Source organism: Rhea americana, unplaced genomic scaffold, assembly GCF_003343005.1.
Source record: "Rhea americana isolate MKP2758 unplaced genomic scaffold, rheAme1 scaffold_74, whole genome shotgun sequence".
Classification (NCBI taxonomy): domain Eukaryota; kingdom Metazoa; phylum Chordata; class Aves; order Rheiformes; family Rheidae; genus Rhea; species Rhea americana.
The window spans coordinates 57,950-74,186 of record NW_028186912.1 but is presented as its reverse complement, the minus strand read 5'-3'; the positions used below and the strand labels follow the sequence as shown (position 1 = coordinate 74,186).

Genomic DNA, 16,237 nt, shown 5'->3' with positions numbered 1-16,237 from the left:
CTCGTTTTATTTCTGCAGAGGACTAGTTTCAGGTTGGTGGTAAAGGAAGAACTGGTGGTGAAATAACCGTTACTTCTCTGCTTTCGATAATTATGAGGGAAGAGTATTTATATGAGCATACTGTGACTAGGTGCTCATAYGTACCTGAATCAAAAGCTCCATGTTGGAAGTGGAGGAGCAGAAAATTGTATGTTGTTAGAGTTGACTGTACTGCTGCTTCCCTCACTGGTGTAGAGTAGTAGTCCTACAGTTAGGTAAAATCAGCTACAAAACGCAAGCGGTGAGAGTGTGGGTTCTCCTCTGTGCTTGCGCTTCGGTGGCTGCAGAGTCCAGTGCTTAGGATACGTGCTCGTGACCTGAGTTTTGATGTCAGGGTATAGAATGTAAGAGGGGGGCAGGTTCAGCTCAGTTGGTTAGAGCGTGGCGCTACTCATGCCAAGGTCGCGGGTTCAGTCCCCCTACGGGCTGTGCTGAGCGTTGGACTAGATGATCTCCAGAGGTCCCTTCCAACCTTACCCTTCTCTGRTTCTATGTATTTTAAGAGTTTTGTTCATTGTAGCCATTTTGATTTTCCTGACTGCAAAGAGGGAAGTTCAAGGTTTTACTACATACTTATATGAAGTGAGGTTACTTGGTTTCAGAAATTATATTTGTTTGTATAATCCGTTTTGACCTGGTAATGAGGAAGATAAATTTGGAGGCTAAAGTCAAAATCCAGCCACAGAATGATAAAATTGAAAATACTAGTCTCCTTTACGTGATACGGAACTGTTGCATTAATTGCATGTGGCTACTTTTTCTTCTATAGGAAATATAAATGAAGATGCTGACTGAATAAATTTAATAAAAATAATACTGAAAGTCTTTTGATTTACTGCAGTGAGTTCTCCGATGGATGAAGTACTGGCTTCCTTGAAGCGTGGTAGCTTTCACTTAAGAAAAGTTGAGCAGAGAAGTCTCCCTCCTTTTCCTGATGAAGATGATAGCAATAACATCTTGGCACAGATCAGGAAAGGGGTGAAACTGAAGAAAGTGCAGAAAGATGTTTTGAGAGAACCTTTTACAATTCTGCCTGATACTGACCCTCTGACAAGGAGCATCCACGAAGCATTGCGACGAATTAAGGAAGCATCACCTGAATCAGAAGATGAAGAGGAGAGTTTGCCTTGCACAGACTGGGAAAATTAACCTGTAATTAACCTAAATTTTAAAAAAGTTATTTCTTCAACACTTTTTCTATAACAATAGCTGCTAAGCCTCAGGTTATGCATTCTAGGAGACTTAGTATGAATGCAACTAAACTATCCTTGACTTTCAAACTGATAGAAGTGCAAATATGAACTTAGTTTCAAATACGAATTTAGATTTTTTAAAGGTATTTAAGGTTTATAGTAAAAAACAAAAAACAAACTTTTTTAGGCACCATCTTAGAGGTTTTTTTGCTTGAATACTTTTGCTGAATATTAACAGAACTGCTCCTGTAAAAAAGCTCTATTTTATTTAGTAAATTGAAGGGACTGTTTGCAGCTTACAGAAAAGCTTTAAAAAGCTTTTAACTAACAAAGCAGCACAATCACTCTTGGGCACACCCTATACTTCAGGTATTTTCTGATTGCTTCTGGCATTGTAAAAAACATAGTGTGTTTAAACACTTCAGACTGAATAGCTCCAAACTGAGGATGATTAGATTTGATCACTGTACACACTGAAATCTTGTTGGCTATTACCCTTTGTGGCTGGCTGATAGCTTGCTTTCGAATCTGTGAAGACTTTGACTTCATGGAATTTCAAGAATATAAACAGTAGATTTACAAGTACAATTTATACTTCTGCTATTCATGCAAATTCCACCAACTTGCATTATATTAAACTTCTGTGCCTGAAAGTACAGATACTAGAATTCAGCAGATTAAGTTAATAAGTTCAGAACAAAACAGAAATTGGCAAGAGATTAGTTTTCGTAATTAAAACTGCACTAATAGTACAAAGAGATTCTTGATTACAACTGTTCCTCTATGGTGGTTCTTTTCTGCTACTGGCACATGGATGAAATTAAGTGTAAATAAAGGGTTCCRGTAAACTTTTCTGCAAATATCTAAAATTTAGAGAAAAGATACGTATGACAATCTATTAAGAATTTAAAAACCTGTTCAGAAATGAAAGAATATTTTAAAATAATGGAAAACAAATATTTATAAACTTTTCAATATATCTAGCAGTAGGAAGAAGATAATCTTTTTCGATGTTTACAGTGAGGCAATTCTATCTTAGTTATTACCATAGCTGGGGAGTGACTATTGATAAAGTGCTACAGCAGTTTAAAAAGTGAYGGTGACTTACCCGGTCATCTCCTGTATATCATGCTGATTACAAAATACTGTGTTTCAAACTGTTCTACTGGTATACTATTTTAAAATACTACATTCTAAGTTTTTTATAAGGAAAAAAATGTTGCCTTTATTTCCTCATGATGTAGCTGTTGACCACTAGTAATTCAGTGCAGTTTAATTACAGCATGCTGCTTCTATACCAAATGTACTGCTGGTTTTGGACATGGAAATCCAAGAGTGGAGTTGTACTCAACTCTCACTGAAACTCACAGGGGAAGCAGTTCTACTTGGATCTGCCTGTAGTCACTGACTACTCTGACTTATTTTATTTGCATCCTGAAAACTCCCACTGCCACAGCCATTGAGCAATTAAGTCATAGCTAAAATAAGAGAAGACATAAGTTGGAACTGACTTGACTTTCTCAGTGCATTTATTCTCTTTTAATTTCATAATTAATTGACCAAATTTAAACTTAGTGATTTAACTTTGTGGTTTTAATAGGCCTAGCTCATTCTTTGGGATCTATTTACATTTTTAATAAGAATACTTTTTTAATACTATGAGACATAAGAATGGAAGGAATATATCTAAGAGTAGTATGAATCATTTTACCCTAATTGGTGAACTGCTAAACATTCTCCATTGGAAGTACCTTCTCTTTTAGAAGTCTTATGTATTTATTGCTGGACAATATACGTGCATATGGGTTTTTTACCTTTCGCAGCCCTTTAGAAGGAAGTCAGAGTGCAGGTTGAAAGTCGCTGCTATGACGTACCTTTAGGGCACCAATTGCTGTCTCCTTTTCAAGACATACTATGTTGGATGTAAGCTGTTGTACCAGTCCACAGTTATGACGCTTTCCCCCTTTAAGATGCAGTCCTGCCAAATGCTGAGGTCTGAGTATGCTCCTTGGAGAGTTTTCACACATCTGGGGCTTGCTTTCTCTCGCTAACAATATATCTTATTAGGAAAATAACATAGATGAGATTATTTAACAGATAGTACAGATGATTAAAAACTAGATGTATATGGACGCTAACAAGTCAGAAAATAAAAGCTTGCCCATGCAGTGGAAGCGCATGAAATAATCTGATTTTAGGAACAGAGAGACTGAAATATAGTCTTAGTGAAATTCAGCTAAATAAATACTTTTTACGTAGATGAATGTGCTTACTTGAACATATGAAATGATTACCCAGAATTCATTACACAAGAATAAAATCTAATAAAATCTGTTGTAGAAATGGCAGAACAGTTTTCTTCTGTAAAGTTAGTAGTTTAATACCATGCTTTATTAAAAAGATTGATCTGTTGATTTTTAAACTGTACACTCTGCACACAGTTGCATAGAGATTTTAGGTTGAAAACAGTTAAACAAAAGTATATGGGCCCATACATTGCATAGTTTAATACATATTCATCCTTATGGGCTAAATGTAATGCAATTAATTTGCCTTAAGAAGGAAAGTTAAATCTGATATAATGATGTATGTTTATCAAATGCAGAAAAGTGTCTTGAAGTATATGCAGCAATGGAAAAGGAGAATACTAACAATGCAGGACTAATAGGCTGTTTTCTTTAATTATTGAGGTTTGAAGACATAGTAACTGATTGCTACAGGCAGTCTAGTTCTCTCTTGTATACCTGTTTTGTGAGTTAATTTCTACATAAAGTTACATGACTGCCTTTTTTTTAGGAGCAGTTTCTTCCTTACAGTTGCACTAAACCACATAAAAAATACTGAGGCGTTTTGTGTATTTGAAGTTCTAGCTGAACAAGCAGTATAAAGATGTAGTAGCTCTGTATGAGAAAACAGAAGCTTATGGGTTATCAAAAGCAGCCTGAGCCCTTCTGTGTGCATATATGTAGTGGTGGCACCCCCAAATGCCCGCGGTGCATTTTGAGCACTGCAGGTAGTGTGAGTGCTGGGGTCCTGAGAGTAGTGGACAAAGTAGCTGGGTGAAGAAAAGACCTGTCGTTCTCCACAGTCTTCTAATGCAGTATTTGAGGCCTCTTCAAGCTCTGCTCTGTGTTCACTGCCAACACCTCCGTGAGGCAGAGGAAGCCCCGGTCGTACGCTGTGTGTCCTGGCTCCTGAGTTAGTGTCCTTAGTCTGGGAGCAAAGAGAGAATCAAGGCTGTTAGAGAGACTGCTCAGTATCGCATGCTTGGAATTGCCTGATGCATTGAACAGAGGGGATTTGTTCAGCTGTTTAGCTCTTCAGCAGTTCCTTTTTTTTGTTTTGTTTTGTTTTTTTAAACAGGTGATTCACAGCCACTGAAGTGAGAAAAGAAACCCCAGTGGAAGATTACTTTTCCTCTTCATTTCTGAAAATTCAGAGCCAGCAGTTTTGACCATCAATTCCACAGTAGGCTTTCTTTGGCAAAGAAATAGGCTTTCTTTGGCAAACAGTTCAGTATGTTGGGGGGAAAAACCTGAAATGTTGATTTTTTTTTTTTTTTTCAGGTCACTTTTTTTTTCTTTAGTTTATTTAAAAAATTCTGGGTTGGACAGCAAGCTAAGTTTAGATGTGCGTTTTATATAATTAAGAAGAAAAGATCTTGTGGATGCTAACCTGATTCTTAAGCACTTTTAATATTTGTGTGACTAATGTGTGGCCAGTTAAGTGTGAGAAGAGGATTTTTTTGAGTGGGGAGAAAACTTGTTGTTAGAGTAAYTTTGGGATCCGGTTAAACATCAAAACAGCTGTAAAACCTACCCTTCTCTGCACCTGCACTGAATGTATCATCTGCTTGAAAACTGACTAAAGAGCTCCTTGCAGCAAAGCTTGCTATGTAGCAGTGTGATATTACAGAAAAGAGCAGAATTCCTAATTTACCAGGACAGTTGCACTACMGTAGCTGAAATTCAGTATTGTGCAACTAAGTTTTTATTTTTTTTCCTTAGTGTGAAGAAGAGTATGTCAGTGTGAAAAATAACAAGTGACTACAGCATAATGAGAATTAAGAGTTTGAATTCAGTACATATTCCAGAGTGTGTTTGTTTCCAGCATGGTACACTAGCAAGGCGTACTGCAGCTCCTTTTTGAAGGACGTATGTAGTCTTACACTTTTTTTAAAGTAGACATTTTCTTGCTTTTTTAAAATAATATTTAGCTATGCTGAACCAAGTTAATTATATCRTAATCATTTGTTATAAGAAGCAATATTTTATAATTTCATACTTAAAATTATTTTTCTCTCTTGGTTAGAAATGGCTTTTGTTTGATTAGTGTAAGTAGCCTTCTTTAGAAAAGATCAAAGCACTTAAACATACTGATACTTCAGTTACGAAAATTACGCTTCTTGTCTTGGTTTTTATTATCCCCTATAGTGGCCACAAGTATTTCTTTTTCATACCCAAAAGCCTGTAGGCTGAAAAACAAGTTCCCTTTTGATCTTGAACTTTGTTAAGAAGGAGAGTTGGAACTTCCTCTGCAGTGTATACTTCGAAATAACCGTAAATCTCATGACTAGTGGCTGCAGGCAGCTACTCTTACAATATTACAATTCTGAGAGTTACATCAGTACAGAGATACAAGTAGTCTTGTACCATCTAGAAAGTCAGCCTCTATTACAATTTTAAGTAAACTAAATTTTCACTAGCATTTTATTTTTAATAGCATGACATTCACTGTGTTTGAGAAAAATACCATCCCTTTCCTTTATAGGATATGTTCTTCACTGTTCCTTTTGTGAAAGACAAATTACGATGTGGTGGTTTTGGTTTTGGTTTTTTTATTAAGTGGAGTTATGTATTGCTGCTGTCATATAATGGAATACATACAGTGCTAATGTTTATAACAGGAGATTTCATGTCTTGCCATTTATTTTTTAAAATAGGAACAGGAGTACTTACCTTAGCAATAGGTTWTATAGCCTAAAGGAACCTCAGATCTTGGACCGTTCAGCTGTTTTGCTGTGGCTGTCCTGAAATTAAAGTTCTGTCAAACATCCCAAAAGGATGTCACTTCACCCTCGCTATTGACAGGCATTCTCTCAACCTTGTTGCCTTATTTTTAAAGTTAATGAACACTCATTTTCCAAGCACCTGTGAGCAGCATTATTTCAGAGTTGTATCAGTTCTGCTTTGTGAATTACGTGTCAGGTCTGTGTTCCTCTCTCATGACAAGACCAGCTCTATGAAACACTTGAGCGTTCCCAGGCTTTCCAAGAACCTGCAAATACCAGACACTGCCCGTGCCCCCCCAAATCTGTTTCTGCAAACCCAGAGTTGCATGATCTGGTTGTGAGTTGCCTGATGCTGTATTTGGGCAGCAATTATTACAGTACTTTTCAAAWTTTTTCATAATCATTTCACATAGCCTGTACTGAAGGTGGTGGTGTATTTTTTTTTTTCTCTACATTTCCATTTTCTGTATTTCCAGTCACTCCACTCTTTAAAACTGAATGAACTTATGGCCATAACACAAAGCAGATCTATGATTTTGGATGGTAATTCAGATGATACAGTTCATGTGCAACTTAGTGTTAAATTTGTAGTGTTGATTGGGCAACGTCTATGTCCATCTTCTCCTGTTTCCTAGCCTGCATTTTTATTCCTTACTGTATGCATATGGGACACTGGCAAAATTCCAAGTCAAGGGAAAGTGGTATGATTTAACATATAGGTGTAATGGTCGTCTTGCACAATGCTTGTGTCCCCAGTTTATCACTGTTGCGATGTATCCAAGTAGCTCCATGCTGTGCTGTACTGCAGGGTTTTCAGATTTATTTGCCATGTGGTCTGTCAACTTTGCCTTGAAAATGTGTGCATGATTTCAAAAAATAACTGTTCTTGGTATGTTTTATACCTAGCTAAAATCTAAGGATTCCTATAATAGCTTAGTTTATAGAAATGGATTTCTCATAGGAACATGTATTTTATGCGTACTCAAAAATTAGTTATGCCGAGTATAGTGGTTTATATCAGTTCCAGTTGCCATTTTCAACGTGGAAAGTAAATATTTTTTTTAGCAGTATGTGGAAAAAAAACAAAATTGAAATTTTAATCTTCCGTGAGTCGCTAGATGTCACGATTTCACATAATTCTCCACTTAAGTATAAAAATTGTGCATATGTAATATACAGGCTGATGCATAAAACTGTTCCCATCCATCTTAGTGGCGTGAAGATTTGTAGTGGGGCAGCTGGAGCAGCTAATGGGAAAAGTCTAAGCATATTCACAAGAATCTTAAATTACGACAATCCTGCATTGAGTTTGGCACCTGTCTAGCTGAGAAAAGCTCTGATAAATATGTAAGTGCTTGAGAAATCATAGTAAGCATCTTTAGGGAATGGACATTTATTCTTAAATACATGCAAGGAAAGAGCCTCCATGGAAAAGCATACAGATTCCTGGTATTTGCCGTTGGTGGCTGGACTTCATTGTTGGGGTGCGCTGCTCTGTTGCTAGTCATTTCTCTTAAGTAACTTGCCAGCTTTCAGGATCTTCCCATGCCTACAAACTTGCTTTCTCTGTTCAAACCAAAACTCTTCTAGTTTAGTATAACAAATCCAGTGAGGTGAAGAAGTTAGGTTGTTCTGCAAGTGCATATTTGAGAACTGAAAATCTTTCATGAGTGGGAACAAGAAATGAAATACTAAATTTCTACTAAAATACCTAAAATGTAAGGTAAACAACAATAACTTTTTGATCAGAAATGGAATTTGTATCAATGTGAATTTCATTTTCTCCTTCACAGAGGGTCCAGATCCCTTAAAATAACCAGTATTCTTATTTTGTTCACTTTCTTACTGTGTTTTCATATTTTAGTAAAGCTGCCTTTTTAGGGGAAAAGCTTTATTTTTCTTAAACATCCCTTTCAAGTTTAAAAAAATATCTGACAGCCTGCATTCTACAYCAGATATCTGTAAAAATAAATTAGTATGATCATATGTTGTATTCTTTGTGGCTGCATCAAGGGTAGAATTCAACATACTCTACTACGTTATTTGTAAAGAATCATTTTGGCTATGAGCACTATATTCTTTAAAGTCTAATATTAAAGTAATGACTGTTACTGAAGATGCAACGTCATGAGAAGAGAAGCAGAGAACTTTACTGGTTAATGTAATCCTTAATTCTGTTTGTTGCACTGAATTTCAAGAGTGTAATTGTAACTCAAGGTTACTCACATGTGTAAGCAGATATTATTTTCATTGTAATGCTTATGTAATTAGCTTACCTGTATTTCCGGTAATGATTCCATAAGCATGAACAATATATTGTTATGGTTAGTGCTAGAGAAATAATGTTAAGAACAAGCAAAGATTATTGCAAAGAGAAGGCGTAAATAGAAGCACCTTACTGGGAGAATGTGTTGCATGATTTGACTGCTACTGGAGGTGACACAGTAGCACATTGTAAACTTGATTGCAAATTGCTCTTCAGTGTAGTAAGCACATTGACATATTGCTATCAGTGCTGTAAAAAGTACAGCGATGGCTGTTTTTAACCTATAAATATACTGTAACTTAATTTTTTTTCCTACAAAATGAATTTGTATTTAATTGCTGCCTAATACATGTACTTAAAATTAGAATTTTTAGGAAGGGCAAAGGTGGGTGGGCATGCCCGTGTATTTTGGGAGGCGCTGTTGTTGTATATACATTTCTTTGCACTTCCCACTCAGTTTGACTCTTAATCCAAAACTCCCAGCTCTGACCATGGTGAATTTGCAACCTGACATATATGTATTTGTATTGTGATTCAGGTCTTCTCTATTCTGTGGCCTTGAGCTTCAGAATTTGACAGAAAAGGTCATCTTTCCATTCTCAAATGTGAATGCTCTGAGGTACCTCTAATATGGAAAATGACCAAGCAATGAATTTTACTCTGTTGAGTGTAATATCAATGTAGACTATTATTTAAAGCTGATATCTAAGGCTACTAACTAGTAGTGTGCCCAGTTGGGGGGGAAAAATGATTGCTGTTCTAGTGAGTTAAGGGCAGACACTTTTATTCAAGAGACTGTCACCAGTTCAGTACCTTATTTGCCTTAGACTAGCTTGATTTTTAAGATTCCTTTAGGAAATTTTTTTGATTTCTGAATTGGCAAATAGGCGTTGGGAACGAGGGACACTCACTTAGCATCTCCCAACATGTTACTGTGGTTGTTCTGTATGTTTTGGATTTCACGTATTTACAAATAACATCATCATAAGATAAAAGCTCAAGAAATGCAGATGGCTGCAGATTGTCTTACAGTGAAGGTTACTGAAACTAACTGCATTTTTTTTAAGCCTGTTGAATGAAAGAGAAATAATCAAAGGAAGGCTGATTTGCCATTCACTAGCTTTGTGCAATACTGTAGGTAGAATCAAACACGAGCACATTGTGCTTGGCTTTAAGAAAGTTCTTTCACATCATTATATTCAAAGGATCTATTAAATGCATATTTTATTGTAAATGACTCTGCAAATTTACTATACCTAATAATGCTCAGTGTTCTAAAGTGTTAAGCAAAAAGCGTGTTTAAAATAAGGTTAAAAAAAACCTAAGCAAGCATTTCTAGCAATACCTAAAAACTACAAAGTTTTGACTTGTTTGCCTTTTGCTCTTTTTTATTTAGTGCAGCTTTTCTGCAATGCAAGTTTCTTGCTGTGTATTTCATGTTTTTTACTATCATGACTCAAGTTTAAACCTGTACACTAAGTACTGAACTCACCTTCTTGTACATGCGATGTAACATCATACTCACAGTTTTGGTGCTTAAATATGATTCCTTTTTTCTTTATTAAAGGATATTTATTTGATCACTGTCTTGTTTTAAACTCAAATGCATACCTGCCTTTAAAAAGAAAAATTTAGTACAGTTTGGGTCCCACAGAAAATTTCATATCATTCATTTAAGTTTCCATTATTATCATTCTTTTAACTCCTGAGGCTGCCTGACTCGGTCATTGCTTTATGGCAGATGCTTGTRCCTAAGCTGTGCTGCACCATAAAAATAATTAGGTAACATCTTTGTAAATTAAGTCACATGAAAGGATGAGATTTTTATAAAAGAATCTTGCTTTTAAAGGATGCAGGATGGTTGAGCTTAAATACAGATCAAAAACATTTTCCAGATGTTTCTATAAAAACATGAAAACTCTTTCTACTGTCTTTTTACTCTTTTCTCATGAAAAGAAGAAATATTGAGTGCTTAGACCCCTTAACTCTTACCTTTTTCAGGCTGACTACTGCCAGTACTRTAACATGAAGAAAGAACAAGCCTCCAAATGCACTCACTCAATTTAAAAAGATCAGTAACAATGATAATGTAAAAGACTAAAACATCTGACTTCTCCAGTTTTTTTCCTATATATGTACAATACAATCATTTGGAAGCAAACTCAATTACATATAAAGAACTCTTATTTTAAAAGGTTTGAAAAATATGTTGACTATGCAACCTCAGTTTAGGTTTTTTGTTAAATGTGCATTTTGAAGTTTACTGCATAATTGCAATTGTTTTGTCTATGAACATCTTTTCTGGTTTCGAGTACAGCAGATGCCGTTCTAGGTGGGGCTTCTACGATGCCAAAGTGAGTATGAAGGGGGTGTGTGAAGGGTGTGTGTGTGTGTGTGTGTGTGTGTGTGTGTGTGTGTGTGTGTGTGCGCGCGCGCGCACGTGTGTGTGTTGAAATGTCAGTCTCTTGCCCCTTACATTTTGTGAAACTCTGATGAAAACAATACCCCAAAGCCTTTCTGTCTGACAGATTTCTGGTGCAATTTATGGACAGCACCTTTAAAAAAGTCTTTAATACTTTCCACGGTAAGAATTGTGACAGCCTAAACACAGCCATCATGCTGTGTACCTCTGTAACACTGTATTTATACAATAACTTTGTTTTGAAAAGTTTTTTGCTTTTTTTTTCCTGGAGAAAAGAAACCAAAAATATACAGCTGATCATTTCCCAGACKACATTTGTCATTTTACTTATCTATATATTCATTTTGTGCTATTACTAATCTAAACATAGACCTTATTAAAAATATTCATGGTGTGTGGGAATATGTTTGTATTGTGCATCTTTTTCCTTTCACTCCTGTGTTTCTGGTACAGGAACTATATTGCAGGTAAGTCAATGTAGGCAAGATTCTAAGCACAGATGATACATTAATACGAGAAAAAAATAAAATGTGTATTTATGGGAGACGTCTTAACAGATACTACTTTGCACATATAATCCTGAGAAAACAGGAAGAAGCCACCATATTTTTAAAACCAAAGTGAAAGCGGTTGTATTTCTAGTACAATTGAACACTGCAAAATGTCTTACGAGAAAATAGTATACAGTTTTTCTAGTATGTTTTTTCAGTTCAGATAATAGTGGCATAGGCTATTGGTTTTGGATTGAGCTAGAACCAGTAGGAAATGTGTGAAGTGCCTGAAATTAGCAAGCTGATCATCATTACTGTGACTTCTTTCRTGAAAGATCAGGGTTATATTTGCAACCAGGGGCAGTTCCTAAATGCTTTCACTGTGCACTCAGCAGTGTGTGATCACTCTTGGTGTGGTGCGTGTCTCCATACCTGCTGCTCTGCAGAGAACTCTTGCCCATAAGAATGTTTGTTGCCATCAGCTGGTGCCGGCTTTGGCATTGGCTTGAGGAGCTAGGAGCTGCATTTCATGACTTACCTTTGTGAGTATTCTTTCTTAACAGCTTGGAAGGATATTTATTTATTCATTAACTTTCATTTCCAATGCATGCATTAAACAAACACATTTAGAAGGCAGAAGTTAGTTACGCAGAAGACCTATATGTTTGTACAACACACAGAAGATGGGAGATGGGTAGAACCACGATTTATTATTTTTGTTAGTTACATGTCAGATGTAAAGGAAAGGTACATCATTGTAAATAAATCCTCATTGGGCCACCGTCCTCCTCAAACTTAGAGAAATAAAACAACATCTCTTTCTCACAGAAATCATTGGCATATTTAGGCTTAATTTCTTTTACACCAGTTAATACTCGGCAGAGGGGGTGTGGGGAAGGGAGAGAACTAAAAAGCGGAAGTGAGTTTGTCAAATCTCTTCTGTCAAAATGTATGAACTGCTCTTTTTCTCAGCAGTTCTCACCACTGCTTCCCATCACAGACAGAAACCCATTTTGCAAGTGTTACTCTTTCTAGAGTGGAGGGAAGCTCACAAGCATCCTGGACTTCTAGGGTAGCTCTGAACCAACCAACCAGCAGTGTTTCACCACTGACGGCAAGGCCTGCGCGTATGTCACCAGCTCTAATACCATGTCTGTATCTTTCAGGGATGAGGGACATACATACATACATAATTTACCTGTTAGAAACATCACTTTGCTGATACAAACTGCACTATAGCAGAAGACCATTGTTTCAAAGGTTTTACCAGTCAGTTATACCAGCATTGCAACATAACCTGTCTTGTTCACAAACGCTGCAAGCTTCTGGCCAATCTTCTGTCCTGCAAAACTGTAGACCTGTCTTATTACTACTGAGATGCCTTCCTGTCCTTTCCCCCTTTACTCTCAAACACTCAGTTGTGTCACTTTCTCTCTCCTGTATGCAGAGCTACGCCAGTGTCATGTTTTCTGTCTAGACTTTCATAGCCTTAATGAAAGACAGTGTATCTCCCTTGGCACCCTGCCTCAGCTTGGAACAGGAGGGACMAGTGGCTAAAATCGTGCACAGGTTCTCACCTGTGCCACTGCAGCTGCTGTCTGTCTGCATTAGCACTGGGGCTCGCGCTCTCCCCATTAACCAACCACACCTGTAGCTAAAAATAATTCAGACTTTACCTTCCAGGCTAGTCCCTGTGTTTGCCTTCATTACTGTTATGTGTGGGGGGGATATGTTTGCAGGAGAGGCTTGTGAATGCGATATTTGGCTAGTTACCTTTATATCTTCTTTTCACTCTTTCTCCTCATCACTAAAGACAGTAGACTTGACTTCTCTGAAACATTTCACTATGCCCTATGCTGCTTATATAAGGTCAAGGACATTCACAGTCTTTCTTTAAAATGTAGCTTAGGGTTTACATCATTCTTAAACTTCTCTAATTTGCATCACACTCCCTCTGCATACTATTTTCTAAAAGTCATAGGAATGAGGAAAAAATAAGAATCATGCAATTCATACAAAGCGTTATATTAGCTATACATTTTTTTCCTCATTACAGATTTTACTGTAATCCCACTAAATTTTTGTAGAAATGTAACTCAGCTCTTACCTTACAAAGTCATCAGTGCATGCTCTAATTGCCATGCATGTTAACTGCACAATTTTAAACAACACAACAGCTGTTTTATGCATCAGATTTATACGAAGCATCATGTAAAAGTCTTCCCTGCTCCCCAACTTACTTGCTGTGAGTAAACTGACTGTGACCTGTAAAAACAATTGGACAAAGAAACCACTGAACACTGCTGATCACTTGGTTTCTGCTGCCAGCTCGGTGAAGGGGGGGGGGGGGGGGGGGGGCCCAACACATGGCATAGCTCTTTGTCGCAGGAGCACATACATATACTTGCATCATTCCTATAGCAGTTCCTGAAGACTATCCTGATGGAAGAGCACAGCCTCTCTAAATGATCCATTCTGTTTTTTTTCTTCCTTAATAGATAACTGAAACACGAGCTCATCACAGCTCATCCTGCCTGTTACCACTGCATTAACAAATTATTATTTCCATTCTCCCTGCCAGAGCCTTCTATGCTGCTCCCCCGCCCCAACTCTTTTCTTTAAATTGAGCAGCCCTGAAGGGGTCAGTCTGTGATAGACCCTGTTGGGTTAAAGCTCCTGTGAGAGCTCTGCGCAGTCAGTCACTGCTGCGGGTGCTCGTGGCCAGAACAGTGGACTGAGCAAAGCACCATAACAGACTGCTGCGCAGCACCTATATACTGTAAGTTAATCAGTTCAGGGAAAGGACAGACYGGTGGAATGCAGGCTGCTACATTTCTTCAGTCAAAGGTACAATTAATTAAAAATGCTTTATAGACCAAATTTCTGTTCAGGAAATGCGCTTTTCTGAAAATGTGTCTACTTGGGTAATATACATTTTAGGGTTTTCCCCTGAAAAGCTGCTGCAATTTGCATGCCATGGCATGCTTTGCTAAGCTTTCTACACAAACTAACATACATATATAATTACAGCAGTTACAGGCCCAAATTTATAATTCTTTCTTTTCATTTTACCACCGAACCCAAAAACTACTTAYGCTTCAGCTTTTCCTTTCAATTTGCAATAAGAAACCATTCTCTAAACAGGAATTCTGTAACCAGCATCTGTCAAAACACTATTTGCTGTTTGGGCTAAAGCTGGGTTCTGCTCCCAACCATCAGCTGACCAACAAATCTACCTTCTTTCTGCCTAATAAGGGCCAGATACAAGAAATTGCTGAATTTGTTTAGTGGCTACTCACTCAGGTATGAAAGATTCTTTCGATTAGTGAAGCATTTAGTAGAGTCACTACTAACTTGGTTAAAGCATTAAACCAATGCAAACTTCAGAGCCTGCTCCCTTTGGACTGATCCAATGGGAAGAAACTAGCTGAATCCCAAGAGTACTCTTAAGATTTTTTCCATTATCCATTCAGCATGTGGTTATGTGGTTGCACTAGCAAGCCTTGTGATTTCTCAAAAAAAAAAAAGCCTTGTAAATATAGTGACATGCTGCAAATAATTAAATAGTATCTTCACCTGTATTTGCCAGGACCCTTAAGCAAATGAGGGCGTGAGCCTCTGAAACACTGCTATTGCCATTACTGCCAATTATTTATTTTCCAAGTAGATTAGATACACACCAGTTTTTGTCTAAAATAAGCCCGGGCTATACTTACAGCTGTTCTGGAAGTTCCAACTTCCTCAGGCAGTGGCTCCCCTTGGTTGCTACACATCAAGAGTGATTTTTAAAATATCATGGCAAATTCCAGAACCAGCTAGCATGTCCCGAGCCTCTACTGAAGTTTAACACATATTGTCATTTTGTCCTACAAATAAGTCCTCCTTTGCACCAGGTTTACTGAAGTGATTGCCTACGTTTGGATGGACTGAGGGTCTCTGGTGTGCCTCATCGCTCATCCCTGTGGCTGGCTTTCTCTGTGGTCTGTCATGCCTTGATTTTTTTCCCGGATCCTATTTTTAGATACAGAGGTCCTTGCTACAGTTTCATTATTGCAGTTTGGCATTTTTTTTCCTCAGTTTCCTGGAAAGACTTAGGACCTACAGCACAGCTTGCTGCTTACCTATCCTGCATGCCCAGGCTGGAAGTCTTGTAGCTAGATTTCCCAATCTGATTCAGACACGTTGTACCTGCTGTGCAGAGATTTGCTCTAATCTTTCAGGTTCTCAGCAAAATTTCCAAATTTTTCTTTAATTCCTTTGCAACGTATTCATCTCCTCTCCTAGATATTCACTGACATTCTCTGGCTTGACCAGAATTTTTGCTGCCTGGCATATAATGCCTTTCATTTAGCAGAAAAATCACCTGTTTCTTCCCTCTGAAAACAGCCTACTAACCCTGACATATTACTGTGCCTTAACCTGAGGAGTTAAACAAATGTTATAGGAATTTGCTATTAGGAAAAATTGCTGACAGCCAACCATTTCCACAATACAGTCATCATAAATAAAGAAAGAGCATACAAACTCCTGTCTTCTGAAAATACTAGTTTTGCTCACTGTTCTAGTCAGCTCTGACTCAGAATACTCTGTGTTGGCATTCCCCAGCAATGCTGGCTTTGAACATGCCTGATGCTTCCTTCCTGCCACTCCTCTCTGCTGCTTTGGCCTTCCTGACTCCTTCACTGAGGTAAGAAATGTTCAGAAACACCATGGGCAGCACTGCTGCACCTACATTTATCTTTTATGTGCTTTTGGTTTGGGTGGCTGATGTGCCTGCTTGGAGAGGAAGGCACTTTTTTTTTTTTTTTTTTTTTT

At 37.5% G+C, this 16,237-nt stretch overlaps 1 protein-coding gene across 1 annotated transcript in view; it reads left to right on the top strand.

Annotated features, from left to right (window-relative positions):
* Window positions 1-10,092, top strand: part of JMY (junction mediating and regulatory protein, p53 cofactor) — a gene marked incomplete at its 5' end in the record, with an annotated part of 64,336 nt that extends 54,244 nt beyond the window's left edge. The window contains one exon of the mRNA XM_085322044.1: window positions 881-10,092. Within this exon, the coding sequence (XP_085178170.1) occupies window positions 881-1,188 (308 nt within the window). The remainder of the gene's footprint in view (window positions 1-880) is intronic.
* Between the last annotated feature and the right edge of the window lie 6,145 nt (window positions 10,093-16,237).